General features: G+C 34.2%; 1 protein-coding gene across 1 annotated transcript; it reads left to right on the top strand.

The window, feature by feature from the left end:
* The first annotated feature begins 1986 nt into the window (after positions 1–1986).
* On the top strand, positions 1987–8611 carry LOC111910765 (uncharacterized). The gene is made up of 12 exons (XM_023906589.3): positions 1987–2144; positions 2239–2419; positions 2834–2951; positions 3092–3188; positions 3353–3459; positions 4327–4449; positions 4602–4755; positions 4853–4913; positions 5011–5387; positions 5473–6970; positions 7039–7415; positions 8358–8611. Exons 2-11 carry the CDS (start codon positions 2292–2294, stop codon positions 7286–7288), a joined length of 2913 nt encoding a protein of 970 aa, XP_023762357.1. The 5' UTR covers positions 1987–2144; positions 2239–2291; the 3' UTR covers positions 7289–7415; positions 8358–8611.
* Positions 8612–17296: the final 8685 nt, after the last annotated feature.

Raw genomic sequence — 17296 nt, 5'->3', positions numbered from 1 at the left:
GCACGTTTTCGTTCGCTTTGATTGTTGGACTCCAAAAATAAAATCTTGCTCGTATTTTTTCTACTTAGTACATCGAACCAATAATTTCCAACAATCGTGCCACTTGAATGGTTTTCCGACTTTTTCAAGGTAAAACTGCAAAGCTTCTTGAAGTATTTTGTTCGTCCCCTTGGCCGCTTTTCCGTTGGGTTTTTAGGTTGTTGTACAACCCGTTTATTTTTTAAACCCCCTTTGCTATTTCTCGAAACTTAGAATTCAGTTGATGTTTCGTACGATAGTCGTCGCCTTTTTCTAGCTCCTCTCGAAACCGTTCTAAAATACGAAACCAAAAATGTTCTCCCGGTTGTGCGTTTCCTTGAATCGAATATTCAGAAATGTCAGCCCAAACTTTGACCAAAACTAGCTCTCCGTGTGGAAGCCATGTAGTCGGCTTTTGTCTTCTCGATTGTGCAACACCCTCGCGTGCTTGTTTTTTTCCCTTTACGTCTTTGTGGAGGTGCTGTCGGTTGAGTTTTGGGAACCATTTCTTCTTCTTCCGAGTCATCCAACTCGTCGACAAGTGGGCGTTGTTGGTGGGTTTGAGTTTGAGTTTGAGTTTGGGTTTAGGGTTGATGTTAATTTGGCGATTGTTGATCCGGAAACACAACAAAGTTTGAAAACATTTGCGGCGAAACATTTGGAACTTGCATCGGATAATATTGTCCAACATTTTGTTATTGGAATTGTAGTGGAGATTGAATTGGAGCATCGAGTTGGGGGCGATAAACTCCTTGTGGTGATGAATCGATAGCAAAAATGTTTCGAGAATGGATGTTTATACTCGAACCATGACTTTTTATCCTTCGAACGGAAGTTGAGGTTTGATTGTCGGGATTCATTTTTTTTGAGAAGAAAGTAAAGAGAGTAGAGAGTTTGTGTGAATTTTATTTGATGGTAAATAGTTGTGTATTTATAGGTGTGTAAAAAAAAAATGAATTTAAATCCATTTAGCCGTTGTAGCAAAAAAAAAATATATTTATTTTTTTACCGTTTAATAACGGTTGAATTTCAAAAAAAAAATTACACCCAATCGCAGCCAGAGAGAGAACGCGGGAGAGGCTCTCTTCACCCTTCCCCGCACCGACGGTGCGGTGTTCCGCCGGGCGGGAAGACCCTGCAGGTCTACCCCGCTCCCATTCCGTCCAACCTTATTTAAATAGACAACATAGCTAGAGTAGGAGGTGTTGACGTGTTGCATTCAGTTTTCATTTGCTGTAACTTGTTTTCTTTCATTATTTTAGTAGAAGCATGATTTGCTAGCTTCAACTTTTTAGCTTATATCACTAGCTTGGTAGAGTTTCTTGAAGAACACACCACTGCACTATAACCAACACTCCTATCTTCTTCGTCAACCTCCGACCATGTCTTAATTCAATCTTCTCAATTCAATTTACATATACACACAAGTGCACAACACCCACTGTTTCTTTTTCTTTTTTTTTTTTTAAATGTGAATTCATCCATTTTGATCTAATTCACCAAAACAAAAAAAAGTCCACAGACATATAACCCAAGCTAACCAAAAACAAAAGTCAAAAGCCCAATCCGCCGATCTTTTTAACCGGTTTCCAAAACTCATATATTTTTATTGACGAACTGGTTTAGCCTTGAACCGGTGTTGACTTTGTTGACTTGAGCTGAACCGGTTTGAAAAAAAAAAAAAAACGGTTTGTACACCACTAGCCACAACTTAACCATGACTGTGTCCAAATTGTTTAACAATCCCTTTGATCTTTTGCCACCTGAACTCCAAAAGGTTGATAAAGTATTTATATGGACCCTACATGTTAGATTTTTAAGATACCTTTTGTTTAGAATCTCGTAAATCAATATAGATCATCTCATAGTCATAAAAAAGGTTTAACATTTTACCTCTAACACAAAATAACATCATTTGTCATAAATTAAAATATTGTTGCAATTAATGGTTCTGACTCCTCGCGTACAAACATGTTCCTAAATGAAAATGGTGGTTATCCCCAACATGCAAAATTGATCGCGTCATAATTAATGACCAGAGAATGAAATCATCATGACCCCCGTATGATTCCACCGATCTCCATCGTTACATTCATAAAACCCTACAATACCTTCCATTGATCCAGGTAAATTCGTCGTCCATGACGCATTTCGTTGATGAAACAATTGCATTGTTTGATTAATTGTGCCAACACATTGTTATTTTGTTAATCGGTGCAGGATTTAGTGATTTTGTCGAGTAGAAGTAATTTAGGTTATTTCATTCGGTTAGCATGCTGCACGCACAGTCGACGATTGAGGAGCAGTTGATATTGAGAGCAATTAAGGAGGAATGTTCTTGGGAGAGTCTCCCTAGACGTCTCCAGGCGAGTTTGAATTCTAGGGATGAATGGCATAAAAGGTTCGTTTAGTTAATCAGTTAATGTCGTTGCAGTATGTTGCTAGCTTGTTTTTCTTCCTTTAGTTGCAGCAGAAACTCGCGTTTGTTTAATTATTGATTAGATTAACGGAATAGGTGATGTGTTCAATTGAATTTGAGTTTCTGATTGCACTCACTAAAATTTGGTACCCCTTATTCAAAAAATTGTTTACTCCCGCAATAGATGCTTTGTTTACATGATCACATAGTTTACAGAAGTTGTTTTATTATCCTTCTAGTATTCCTTCAGTACTGACAAGTTAGGGATAATCCTATGGATTAAACTGAATGATTTTATTGTTTCTCAATGACTACTAATGGACATGATGAAATTCTGGTTTGAAACTTGGCCAAAAAGGGAGCCTTGCATTGCATTATAACTGTATTGTTGTGCAGGATAACTGAACATTGTATAAAGAAAAGGCTTCAATGGCGCACTTCTTTTGTGCGAAAAGTATGCAGAGAAGGCGAATATTATGAGGACATGATGCGTTATTTACGCAAAAACTTAGCTGTAAGTATTACAGAGAGCTTCATAGTTTCTATGTTTTTTCACACACAACCTTAATATTTAACAAATTGTTTAGTCTTGTGCTTATATATTAGGTTCCCTTGATTGAGGCATGAAGTTGATGATGTTTTTTTTTCTTGCAGCTGTTTCCTTATCATCTTGCTGAGTATGTTTGTCGTGTAATGAGGGTCTCTCCATTCAGATACTATTGTGATATGATCTTTGAAGTCATGAAAAATGGTAGTAGCCCATTGCATTGAATTATATAATTTTTTTTTGTACCTGTATACCAACACTATTACTATCTCTATTGGTGGCATTAGATATATTGCATTGCTTCTATCACATTGATATGCAGCATTGCATTTGATTTCCAGAAAGACTGATGTTTATCTTGAATGCAGAACAGTCTTATGATCGAATTCCAAATTTTAGTGCGGCAGATGCCTTGAGACTCACTGGGATAGGCAGAAATGAATTTATTGATATCATGAACAGGTGCAGATCTAAGGTATGAATTAATTTCTAGTATTTTGGTCTCAAACTTCTGGCATTACATATCGATATATGATTCTGTTGAGGTGCGTATATCATTTTTTTCCCTTTCATGATATATACTCTTAATTTGTTTCCTTGTATGTAATAAACATATTTGACATGTTTTATTTTTTTCTTGAAATGGAAGCATATTATACTAAATGTTCATTAAGCTACAATATCTGTAAGGTAGCTCTTACCTGTGATATTAGGCTATGATTACTCGTCATATGAACTTATATAGAAAAAGAAATGTTGTGAGTACAACTTCCCTAGATATTCTTGGAAACATTCACGGTTAACAGAGATTGTTGTGGTATGTTGACTTCTCCTACACATTATTAGTGATTATGATTTATGACTTAAAGGTTGTATATATATTAATGAAGATGAGGCACTTACAAAGAAAGTTGACAATAAAGATGCCCAACACCTTTTTCTCTAAATTCTTTGTAGAGTTGATATAGACAGATGATGCCTAGAAACAAGTCCCAATATCATATATCATCCTACTGCTATTTAGTCAGAAACAATTGAACTTTCAAAGGTTAACATCACTTGTCTCCATTACAGTATGTAAAATTTATGTCACCGTTTTGAAGTAGCAAAGTTTTTTATGAAATGAACATAAACGTATAATCTGAGACTATTTTAATGTATTAAATGCACTCATTTTAGTTTTGAATCAATGAAGTCCAGTGAGGTTTGCTAATCTCAGACATGTATATGAATGAGCGTTCCGACATTCCCTTGTAGCTTTAGTGTTCTTGTTTTGCAATAACAGTTTAAACATCTTGTTTTTTAAAATCTAATTATTCATAATAATTTTGGAGCTATTTAGAAAATAATGTGGAAGCTGAACAAGTCAATAGCTAGAGAATCATTACCTACACACCCAGTGGACATCACAATCGAACCTTGGTGGGGAGTTTGTCTTGTCAACTTTACAATTGAAGAATTTAAGGTGACATCACATCTCTATTATAATGTGTATATTTTAGGCGCATTAACCAAATATATCGATATGATCTTTAAACATTCCAAATAATATACTATACATTTTCTAATTTTTGATTATGATATAATAACGATGATCTTCTCTTACTCTGATTGCAGAAGCTTTCAGAAGAAGAAATCGCAACAATTGATAAAATATGCAAAGAGGAAACAAATGCATTCATGCTCTTTGATCCTGTCATCATCAAAGGTCTTTACCGAAGGGGACTAGTCTACCTTGATGTCTGTGTTTATGCCGAGGATCGATTTCAAGGTAAAAAATTATATTCCAAATCAAGACTTTTTATGTTTAAAAAAAAAAATAAGGGGTAAACTGTAAGATATAATTGACATGGTTAATATTGTAACAGTATGCAAGCTAGAAGGGTTTGTTTCAAACAGAGAGCAGTCATATGAAGATCCAATCGAGGAGTAAGAGAATTGGTCTTTTTTTTTTTTTTATGAGTAATTAATTAACTTGTGCAACAAGAAAAGTGAAGATCCTGATGTTGGGAAGTTGACTATGCAGGTTGCTTTATGCTGTTTTTGTGGTTTCAAGTGAGAGTTCAACTGTTGCTGAATTGGCGACTACATTACAGGTGGAACTGTCTCAACTTCAGGCTGCTGCTTCTTTTGCTTGTAGGTTGGCATGGGCAGTTAAAATAATTGACCCTGGATCGATTCTTCAAGATCCAAATAGTCCTGGACCTTCTAGAAATGTTGTACTTGGTGATGAAGATGACTGTTCTCGTGCCAGTGTGGGATCTGTAAACACATCTGTTGATGGCAGTGTTTTTCAACCTGATGGGTCGGATGCCCATGGACCTACTTCTGGTTATGCCCGTGTTGCTTTTGTTGTTGATGCAGAAATAACATCATATCTTATGATGGGCTCTGTTTCACCAGGTAACTCTGTTTTATCTTCTTCTTCTTCTTGGCTTGGTTATATGCAAGAAATATCATGGTTTTTTGTATTAAATGGGTTTTGCAGGCTTAAAGTCACATGCAGTAACATTATACGAAGCAGGAAAACTGGGTCATGCTAGCATAGAAGATCTCTGCAAAGATCTCAGTTCATTAGAAGGAGCCAAATTCGAGGGAGTCCTTCAGGAATTCGCCAACCATGCATTCAGCCTCCGATCTGTTTTGGAATGTTTAACATCTGGAGGAATGCCTCCCAGCAAAGGGAAAGCTTCCATGGATTCTTCAACCAACGAAGACTCTGCTTCTGTTTCTGGACATGCAGGTGTACCGGATGATTCCGATTCCACTGTTACTGCAACTGAAGATACTAATGATTCCGATTCCACTGTCACTGCAACAGATGACACTTGTGAAGGTGAGGGTTCCAAATCGGATCATAATTTTGAAGGATCTGATGCAGGAAAAGCAATAACTAAAAAAATAAGAAGATATCATGTCGATATCATGCGATGTGAAAGCTTAGCTACTCTCGCACCAGCAACACTAGACAGGTTATTCCGTCGTGACTACGAAATCGTTGTCTCAATGTTACCGCTTCCTCCTTCTTCTGTACTTCCCGGACCTAAAGGTCCGGTTCATTTTGGTCCGCCGTCTTACTCCTCCCTGACACCATGGATGAATCTCGTACTTTACTCAGCTGTTCGTGGTGGACCGTTATCCGTCGTCCTAATGAAAGGTCAATTCTTAAGGTTACTTCCCGCTCCATTATCAGGTTGCGAGAAAGCCCTCGTATGGTCGTGGAATGAAACTTCAGTTTCAGACAAATTCGACGGGGGTTTAGTCAAAGGAAACATACTCCTCCATTGTTTAAATTCACTCTTGAAACACACAGCTGTGTTAGTTCAGCCTTTAAGCAGGTACGACCTTGATGAATCTGGAAAAATCACCACCATGGATGTCCCTCTGCCGTTGAAGAACTCCGACGGTTCATCACCTGATATCGGGAAGGAATTAGGGCTTGATACAGACGAAAGCTCGAAACTCAATTTTCTGTTAAGCGATTTGGCAAGTCAGATAGAGCTATGGTCAGTCGGTTATATTCGTTTGTTGAAGCTGTTTAAAAGCGACCCCAACTACAGTTTCGCACCTGATGATAAATACGAATGGGTTCCGTTGAGTGTGGAATTCGGGATTCCGTTATTCTGTCCGGATTTATGCAAAAATATATGTAAACGAGTGGTTTCCTCTCAATTACTCCAGACGAATTTGTGTACAGAGCATCATAATGCGATGCAAGAACTGAGGAAAAGGTTACAGAAGATCTGTTCGGAGTATCAAGCAACTGGTTCGACTGCAAGGATGCTTTATCAAAGAGATCATCAACCCAAATCCGATCAACCAAAAGCTCCAAATAAACTTCTTATGACTTACGCGAGTCAGAGATGGAATCCACTCACTGAACCTTCTTCTCCTATTTCTGGAACGAATGATCAACAGAGATTAAAGCTCGCTAACAGGCAACGTTCTGGTACAGAAGTCCTCAGCTTTGATGGCAACATTTTAAGGTATGTCATAATAATTCTCTTCTTATTTTATATTAATAGATGTGTAATTATTCTGAATGATATTGCAGATCCTATTCGCTTGCTCCTGTTTATGAAACTGTGATGGGTATGTTTGAAGAGGCTACTGAATCAAGTTCAAGTAGTAGTAAATCAGATGATATGGACAGCAGAGAAACTATCCTGCCAGGTGTCAATCTCCTATTTGATGGATCCGAGTTGCGTCCATTTGATATAGCTGCGTGTCTTCAGGCTCGACAACCAGTATCTTTAATAGTGGAAGCTTCAATCGCATCTGCTGCATCTTCTGGTATCAAATAGGAGCCACGTGTCAAACTGTATATACAACACTTTCTCTCTATGCTGACCTGGACAACCCTTTTTCGTTTCTTTTCTTTGTGCTTCAAATTTCAATGCTTCTGGCTGCTGCTCAATTATCAAAGCTAAGGTATGTATTTACATTTCTTACCACATTATTCAACACCTAAAAAGTAAAAACCAAAACATTGAAATAACTCAAAAGACGTTAATGCCCTCTTAATCCTTGTCATCAAAAATAACCCCTAAAATGTTGGTCTACACATCTCTGGTATAAGTATAACAAATGAAGCCTTAGTACTTTAGTATAAAAATCCTTGCTGTTTAACTGTTGGAACGATTCAAATTCTTAATCATTTTAACTATCATTATTATGAAAATGTGGGGAAAAAAATCAAAAATCAAAAACAAAAAAACAAGAACATGTGGTTTGGTCGGTGTCTAAATGTAAATGGTGTACAAAACAATGTACTTGGTACTTTTTATCCAAAACTAGTCACTCTTGCAGAAAGAAGTGTCTTTTCACATTTCACAATGATTTTCTTTTTTTAATATGAAAAATCATGTACGTTGGTTTTACTAGAAATATAGAAATATATTAAATAAAGAAGAAAATTTTAATTTACTTCTCTTTACTAATATAAACAATGTACTTTATCTTTTAACAATAATACATAAGTAGTTATATTTTTTTTACCAATAATACCAAACTAGTTATATTTTCCTACCAATATAGGTTGTGTGCTTTAATTGTTACATATTGCTATTATCCATAAAGAAATGTAAGTACGTTACTATTATGTGTTAAGAATTGCAAATGCGTTGCTATTGCATGTAAATATATGCAAGTATGTTGCTACAATTTGTTATATATTGCTATTATTAGTAAAAAAAAAATCATAAGTTTGTTGCTATTAGCGATAAAGTAATATTAGTACATTGGTATTACGAGTAAAAAAAATATAAAGTACATAGCGTATATTAGTAAAATGATTAAAGTGTTGCATGTGTATTTCTGTAAATTATCATCCTGTGAGTTATATAATTTTGAATATTTTGTATTTTTATGCAGGGCATACGGTTACTAGTCAACACAGGACCCATAGGTTACGACGTTTGCCAACAATTATGGGCTTAAAATGATAGTTTTAGCTACTGGTTATTTAAAAAGTTAAAAAAAATGTTAATATAGCAAAAGGAGTAAAGTTTTCATCATCATAGTATATATACTTGTTGATTACAATGTTGTTGTTTACATACATATATAAAATTAAAAGCATACTAGACTGATATAACCTTTGTTTATAAATTATAAATCATGTTTATACTTTGAACACAAACAGTTGTTCTTGAAATAATTAAAAGAAGACAAAATGATTTAGCAGATTAAAAATAGTTATTGAATGAAGGAAGGAGAATGCCTAACATTAACATGGGTCATGTGTAGGAGACATAGTGATTAATATTAGCATAAGCATCTCCATGTGCATCATGATTCAAGTATTAGGGCGTGTTTGACTTAACTTTTAAAAGCTCAAAAGTTCTTTTCCAAAAAGTTACAAAAAGTCAGGAAATCCTGACTTTTCCAAAAAGTTGTTTTTCCTTGTATTAAAACTTCAAAAGTTACTAGTTTGCCAAACATCTTTTTGTTTTTTTTTTTTTCTTTTACAAAAAGAACTTTTGGCTGTGAAAAGCTAAGCCAAACACCCCCTTAATATCATTTCAGTTTAACTAATTTTTTATTATGTTGTCTCATATCTTATATGATTAATTTAAGTTGGTAAAATAACCCAATTAATAGGAGTTTAAGAATATATGAAATTTCATCATAATTATATCAACACCATAAGTTAAGGCACAATGATAGAGTCAATGTTTCTTTTATATAAAAACTGTATTTGATCTGTTGGTTATCACACAGAAAATGATCCTCAGTTTCTTGTGAAACGACCCAGAAATAATTAGGATCACTTATCTAAATAATTAAATACAATATCCTTTTCTATTTTGTATAAAGATATGTAATGTGATAATTTATAAATATTAGTATGTCTTAGAAAAAACGTTATTTTTCGTGGGCGCCCAAACTCCAACACTCCATGGTCACAGTCTGGCATGTCCCGTTGTCTTCTTTCTACCAATTTTTTGTCCGTTTGATATTAAATATAACATGTCTCTTATAAAATGATTAAATTATTTATTAAAATTCAAATATTAACGAATTGTAATAGCCAATAGGATATGGATGGTAAATGTTACGACAACTGGAACAAAAATCTAAAAATAAGAACAGATAAAATGGTTATTGAATTGACATGATTAAAAATTTACAACGAGAATTACCAAACACATGTTTATTTTCACTTGTCGTTCTTTTGCCTAATTTTATTTATATTACCACACACACACATACATACATACATACATACATACATACATACATACATACATACATACATACATATATATATATATATATATATATATATATATATAGAGAGAGAGAGAGAGAGAGAGAGAGATAGAGAGAGGTAGGTTCAAATGTTTTTCACATCTATTGTGTGCTAGAATGCACCAATAGGAATTTAATATTAATTATATGTATATTAAATTCTATCTATACTTATAACTCGTTTTTATGGAAACTAATTAAATTCGTCATTAATGTCAACAATAATATTCTTTCAAAATAAATTCATATCTAGAAGAATGAGAGTGTATTGCAGTAGAATGAGAGTGTATTCTAGTAGAATACACTCTCGTTCTTCATATTCCATACAACTTTATTGTATTTTAAGTGATTGAGTCTTGAAACAAAGTACGAACTCATATATAAAAACCTAGATGCAAATTCATTCTGAAAGAATGTTATTGCTGGCATTAACAAGTGATTTAATTAGTTTTCATAAAAAGAGAATTATAATTATGGATATCATTTAATATACACAATAAATGTAAAAAACAAAATAACCTAGCCCTATATATATATATATATATATATATATATATATATTGAAATGATAACCAAAAAAGATTAAGAACCATGAGAACCACTGTTGTCTATCAATATCCAAAAAAAAGAATGACATTATTGTAAATACTAATACACAAGTTGAACCTAATTTCATATTTTATTCCATCGGATCTAAACTTACATCTGATAAACTTAGATCTAATACAAACTAGATTACTCTCTTCTTTCAATATTGTCCAAGAACAAACCCCCGTCTCTTATCTTCTTCCACCTGTGATGGAACCACCATCACCACAACCGCTGACGGCGACCCTACCACCCCCGACGAGCCTACCTCTTCCACATCCAATCACCTGCATAATCGAATACCTCCATTATTGCCTCCTACCATAATATTTCATGTTAGATCTGGTATGTATGATCTCACATCTAAAGCTTTACAGTCTGGATTTACGATTTCCACCACCACCGTCATCTAGATCTGCAAACTCTTGTCCAGATCTATGTTTTCCGTCACCATCACCGTCTAGATCTGGTCCGGATATATGATTTTCTCGCATCATTGTCCAGACCTGCGAGTTTCCGGCAAGCTCGAAGAAGTTCCAGCAAGGATCCACCATAGCCACCGTCTGATACACATCAAATATGTTTTCCATCGTTAATATTGACATCGGAGCATTACAAATCAAAAATCACAACCATCATAGCAACCTACAGGTGCTAATCTGAACTCCGTTTTTTGTTCCAAAACTTTTGAAGTTATTTTTTTCTATGATGTGTTCCATCAACAGTGAAATCTTTCCAGATCCATATTAGATATGTTTTTCTACCACCTCCTCCTCATATCCTTGTTATCTTTCTCTCTGATATGTTCTCAGGTGATAGAGTTTAGAAAGGAAAGTCAAAGAAACAAGATGCACATAATGTGTTTGATTAAATGCTACATTGAAGTTTTTTTAGAATTTAAACAGTGAATATGGTAAATTAAGTTATGAATGAGTGTTTTAAAATGTTAATATACTGTAAATTAAACTTTAAATGTTAGTCATAGTTTTTCTGTTACTAAGTCATTAATCCATGTTATTTTCTTATTTGTTATAATATTTGCATCTCATTTTTATACATACTTTATGTTTTATGGTTGTTATGTTGTGAACTGAATTTAGAATGTGTGTTATTATGTTAGTATTTTCTTAAATAACGTGAATTAAGTTTTTTAGTTGTGAATTGTGATGTTTTAATGTTTCAACTATTGTTCAATTATGTTAAAGTTAGTTTTAACTGTGAATGAATGAATTGATATGCTTTTAAGTAATGAATACTATGAAAGAGAGTCCTAAACTATTTTTGTAAACTGTGAATGAGAATCCTAAAATGCTCTGTTAAACTATGAATTTGTTTGACGCACACAAGATATTTGATGATTTGATTGCCCCATCATTTGCCCTTGGCTTTCAAGTTGAACACTTTATCCATTATATAAAACCTCAAATCCTCCAACATGGTGATAATTGTCTTCTTCCTAGCATCAATAACCACAACATTGAAACTTTCATACATTCCATTCTCCATAGCATCACAACATCTTCCAGTTTCATAGTAGACTCTTGACCATGTTTTGGGTCTCTGTCCATCAGATACTTATGAGCACTTAGGTCTAGATCTTCAAGTTCTTTCATGGAAATCTTAAAATCCACCTCAATTGTTGCTTTACAAGCCTTCCAGAATATGGTTTCATATTGGGCACCACTATACCTTTTTCTCAAGTTTTGGCTAATATGCTTAGCACACTGCATGTTCTCTACATATGGAAGAAGTTCTTTGACAGCCTCAATCAGACCCTGTTAAAAATTGTAAATTATGTCAAAATAATTATGCAACTAGAATAGGAAATGAAGGATAAATAAGTAATTACCTTGCAGGGCCGGTTCTGAAGATTCAAATGCCCAGGACGAGATGGATAAAAAAAGGCCCTTAGGCCTTAACGTGTAACAAATTAAATTACATAAACTATTTTTTTTATTAAAATGACGATAAACTTTATAGCAATAAACAAAGCAAAATCATAGTATTGTAATGAGTAATTACATATCCTAACAACTAACCGACGATCCGTGAAGCTCTCCTATCATTCTTGATTGCAAATTGGTTGATCAATTCTTCATAGTCTATACTATCTAAGATTTCGTTCTCGATAGATATCTGTTTCTAATAATCTATTTCAAAATCATTCAATGATTTCATTCAACATTGTGAATCATTCAATCAGATTCAATATTAAATATGATAATATGACATAATGACAATACATGCAACATAGTGATAAACAATTCAACATTCATGAATAACATTCAAGAATCTAATTATCTAAAACAATGAACATTTAAAAGATAATCTATTTAATCTAATTATCTAAAACATTCAAGAATCTAATTATCTAAAACATTGAACACAATTAAACATACCATGAATCTGAAAAATTGATAATCTATTTAATCTATAATTCATTAAAACATTCAACTGATTCAAGTATGCAATATTGCAATTGAATTGACAATCATAATTTACAAACTCACCTAGAATAGAATCTGTTGTATAAGAGGATGAATGATGAATCGATGATTGTTGTGGCTGGGGCGTGTGACTGTTGCTGTGTTGCAATCGATTTTTTTTTAACGAAAAGTCAAAAACGCTCAATTGTTGCAATTCGTTTGGTGCTCTGCTTCGTGCGCTGTTGTTCCGATCATATTGGATTGCTTGGGCTGAATGATACATCATATAGACATATACTATAAAAAAAATTTGGGCCCCTAAAATTTTGGGCCCTGTTCCATTGCCCATATTGCCCCTGCCCTAAGTCGGGCCTGTTACCTTGAGTTGATAAGATATGATATTGTATCCATATCCTAAATTAAGTTCTAAGTCATCAATGAGTAGATCCAAAAACCACTTCCAGTTTTCCTTATTCACCACACACACTACTTCCCATGCAATGGGATAAATTCCATTGTTTGCATCCCTTCTAACAGCACATAACAGCTCCCCTTTACATATCCCTTTAAGAAAACAACTATCTAAACCTATTATCTTCCTACATACTTCCTTCCACCCTTTCTTCAATGTATCAAAGCAAACATAGAACTTACTAAAGTAGTTCTTTCCATCTGGCATATAATTCACATCAAGCTTTACAGTGCTACATGGATTTGATCTCCTAATCTCTTCTGCATATGACCACAACTTTGCGTAATGTTCAACAAGGGCACCATCTACTAGTTGCAGTGCATATTTCGTAGCTCTTCTACATTGACCAACACTTACATAAATACCAAAATTCTATGACACAACTATTCTAAGCTTTCTTACACTCATCTTTTGTCTAAGTAAGAACTCTCTTGTATAATGATGCCCTATCCAAACATAAGTAACCATTGAGCCTAACTTATAGTTTCTTGTACATTTCTGATCTGGCTATAAAGACTTGATTTGGAAGCTTGCCTCATCACTCATCTAAGATGCCCACAACTTGAATTTGCACTCACCCTTACAACACTTAAACAACAATCTTTTTCTATCATTTTTCTCAAAGCAAAGTTGGTAACCATTGGCAACAGCATAGTTGCATAACATAGATTTTAATTGAGTTGGATCTTTGAATCTCGTATCAAGTATAGAGTACTGTTTATTCCATGGAATTGCCTCATTAAAATAGAATCTTGTTGAGTTACATTTTCCTCCTCTTAACCCCATCATCATCTATATTGTTATCATTTCCCTCTTCCTCTTCAACACATAATTTATTCACAAACTCATCACCCTGTTTTCTATTCATAGTGATTATATCCTCATTAGATTCCACCTCCACATCTTTAAGGTTATCAATTTTGTTTTCATTTTCACCATCATCAATGCATGAATCATCACCAACTTCTTCTTCTATCTCAGAGCCAAACTAATTCTCCATTCCTTGACCATCATGGTCCACATATAGGGAAATAAAACCATCGACTCCAAAAGCATCAAAAGAGAAAGTAGCATAATCTTCATCGTTGTGAATAATAGTTATCCCATATAATAAAGGCTTACCTAGCTCACATTAGTATAGCTTGTTGATACTTTCTTGCATGAATCATTTGAGAAACGTGATACACTTAGAGTATGTCATTCTAGAAAAATAATGGTGAGTTTCACGTCCCTTTTCCATCGTTTTATAAAAATATACGGGGGGAATACATGTTATTTTATCACAAAGTGTTATATATTGTTGCGTTATAAATAATATTTTCACATGATATATTTTATATCGCTACTCTGCTCACTCATAATATTAAATATTATACTCTATCGTTACCTTGCCAAAATCATAGGATTAATAGTACGTCTGGTAGATACTCTGCCTAATTTTAAGCAAAGATATTATCCCTAGCCGTTATACTGCCCGATATACTATGAAAAGATTATACCTAGATATTATGTTGACCGATTTCCTAGGATAACCTAGTACCTAGAAATATTGCTGGTCAAATTTAAGGATATGCAACGTACTTAGCTGTCACTATGCTCTATATCCTATAAATATCAAGAACCTAATAATTATTATATGGATATGGTATTATATATATATATATATATATATATATATATATATATATATATATGTAACATCCGGATTTCAGGGATATTATTGTAAATGTTAATCTTGGGTTTCAAGGGGGGACTCGACGAGTTAAGGGTCCAACTCGCCGAGTCGAGTTGGGATCCTTCTGGGGATTTAATGAGTGGACTCGACAAGTTAGAAGAGGGACTCGCCGAGTAGATACTGGTCTGAGAAAAACCCTAAGTTCCGGGTCTGGAGCGTATTTAAAGGAACTTATGACCTTGGGTGCGCCTCATATCCTCTGTGAGAAACCCTAAATCACCATGGGAGCTTGGGGTGAGTTCTTATGATGAAATCAAGTGATTTAGTGAGTTATGTGGAAGGAAAGGTGCATGAATCAGGCAAGGAACGAGATGGAGGTTGTGGATCTAGCTTATCTTCTCATGGAGTTGCTGTAGAAGGTATGACCTTGCATCCTTTTCATCTAATTGTGATTAGACCTCTAGATCTTGGGAGTTTTAGGGCTTAATTCCCCTCCTTTTATATTTGAGTTAAGTGAGACATGATCTGAGGTGGGAAACCTCAGATCTGAGCCTTGAGAGGTCCTTAGAGGCTAGATGGTTCGGCTTTAGTGGCCCAAATGATGGTTGTTGAGCAAAAACCTTCATGAAGAGTGTGTTTTGGTGTTTTGGAGCTATAACACCGTGCATTAGCGTAGAGATCGAAACTTTACGGATGTATTAAGCTTTGGAATGATAGATCTATAGATTAGAGTGTTAGATCTGGTTGAAATCGTCTGGATAAGGAAAAGTTTGAATGGACTTGCCGAGTCAATGAGCCGACTCGACGAGTCAGCTAAGGTTTCATGTCTGGACTGAATCGCGATGTAGCCCGGCGAGTCGTGGGGTCGACTCGACGAGTTAAGCTGGATCTTCAAGAGACTTTAGGAAGGTGAGTGAACTCGACGAGTCACAAAGGTGTACTCACCGAGTCGGGCCAAGTGGGACTGTTGACTTGAGTTGACTTTTGTTAACTGTGGGGTCTTGGTTAACATAAGTAACAGAGACCATGGAGGGGTAAAATAGTCTTTTATCCACTTCCCAATTAGAGATGAAAAGAGTGATCTTCGGTTTAATTAGAGATATTTGCCTTATGTGTTAGGCGGTGGCGAGTTCGAGATTCGAGTGTGAGGATAGCTGCTTTCTGCTTGCCAGGTGAGTCTTCTCACTATACTTTACCTAGAGTGGTAATTAGAGTTATGTGACAGGGTATTTTGTATGCCATTTATATGATGTGATACATTGCATTATTTATATGTGATTTATGCTATGTATGTTACAAAGTTAGGACCGGAAGGTCCACAGAGTTAGGGCCAGAGAGTCCACAGAGTTATGGGACTGGAGGGTCCCACTGAGACACATTGACCAGAGGGTCAAACAGAGTTATAGCCTCGAATGGCTAATATGTGTTGTATGTGGTATTTTGGAGAACTCAGTAAGCTTCGTGCTTACCGTGTTATGTGTTAAATGTTTCAGTTTTTCCTCTCGGAATCGCGGGACGACACCGACTTGATTGTACACACCAGAGAAAGAGTTATGAGGATCCTGGATTATTAATGGAGTTGTGCTTTGTAATTGAATAAAAGAGATTATTATACGAGATCTTATGAACAGTATGCATTTTAAAAATGAAAAATTGTTTTAAATTTTCACGTCGTTACAATATATATATATATATATATATATATATATATATATATATATATATATATATATATATATATATCACAATAATTTTGAAATAAAACTATATCTAAAGGAAATGTAAGGATGGACAATGTACTTAACTGTATCATAACATATCAAAGATATCAAAGCAAAGATATATATATATATATATATATATATATATATATATATATATATATATATATATATATATATGAATAATTATGTAAAGAAATTATATATATCAAAAGAAATTATATACGTCGTCACTCCTCACGAATATTGGTTAGACATTATGTCGCATTTCTGCAAGTTTGGCTAGTTAAATATATCTATTTAATAAAATTAAATAGTAAAGTAGTTAATAAAGCAAAACATTTATGTGGATTAAGTTTGGATGGTATTCCCAACTTAATCTTGCATACGAAAGATCCCTCTCACTCTAAGATTATAAATATTGCTCTTTATGAGATAAAAGTATATGTAGTGTATGTATACATCTATAAGATAATTATACTACGAATAAGATTATATTATACTACATTTGGTAGGGTGAAACCTAAAGAGAATGGTAGTATGTGATAAATAATACGTAAAGTATCGAAATTAAAATATCTATAAATAGTAGAATACTATTAAAAGATACCCTGATAGTGAAAGTCAAAATAGTTCTACAACTTAATAAAGTTATGTATAAGAAGTATTTTCAAATA

Source organism: Lactuca sativa, chromosome 1 (genome assembly GCF_002870075.4).
Source record: "Lactuca sativa cultivar Salinas chromosome 1, Lsat_Salinas_v11, whole genome shotgun sequence".
Lineage (NCBI taxonomy): Eukaryota > Viridiplantae > Streptophyta > Magnoliopsida > Asterales > Asteraceae > Lactuca > Lactuca sativa.
This window is presented reverse-complemented; position numbering and strand designations above follow the sequence as displayed.

Excerpts from the sequence above, each read along its gene's own strand:
- LOC111910765 (XM_023906589.3), top strand. The coding sequence starts at position 2,292 with ATGCTGCACGCACAGTCGACGATTGAGGAGCAGTTGATATTGAGAGCA. Across the intron at positions 4,450-4,601 it reads TTACAATTGAAGAATTTAAG|AAGCTTTCAGAAGAAGAAAT; the intron begins GTGACATCACAT and ends CTCTGATTGCAG. Across the intron at positions 6,971-7,038 it reads TTTGATGGCAACATTTTAAG|ATCCTATTCGCTTGCTCCTG; the intron begins GTATGTCATAAT and ends ATGATATTGCAG.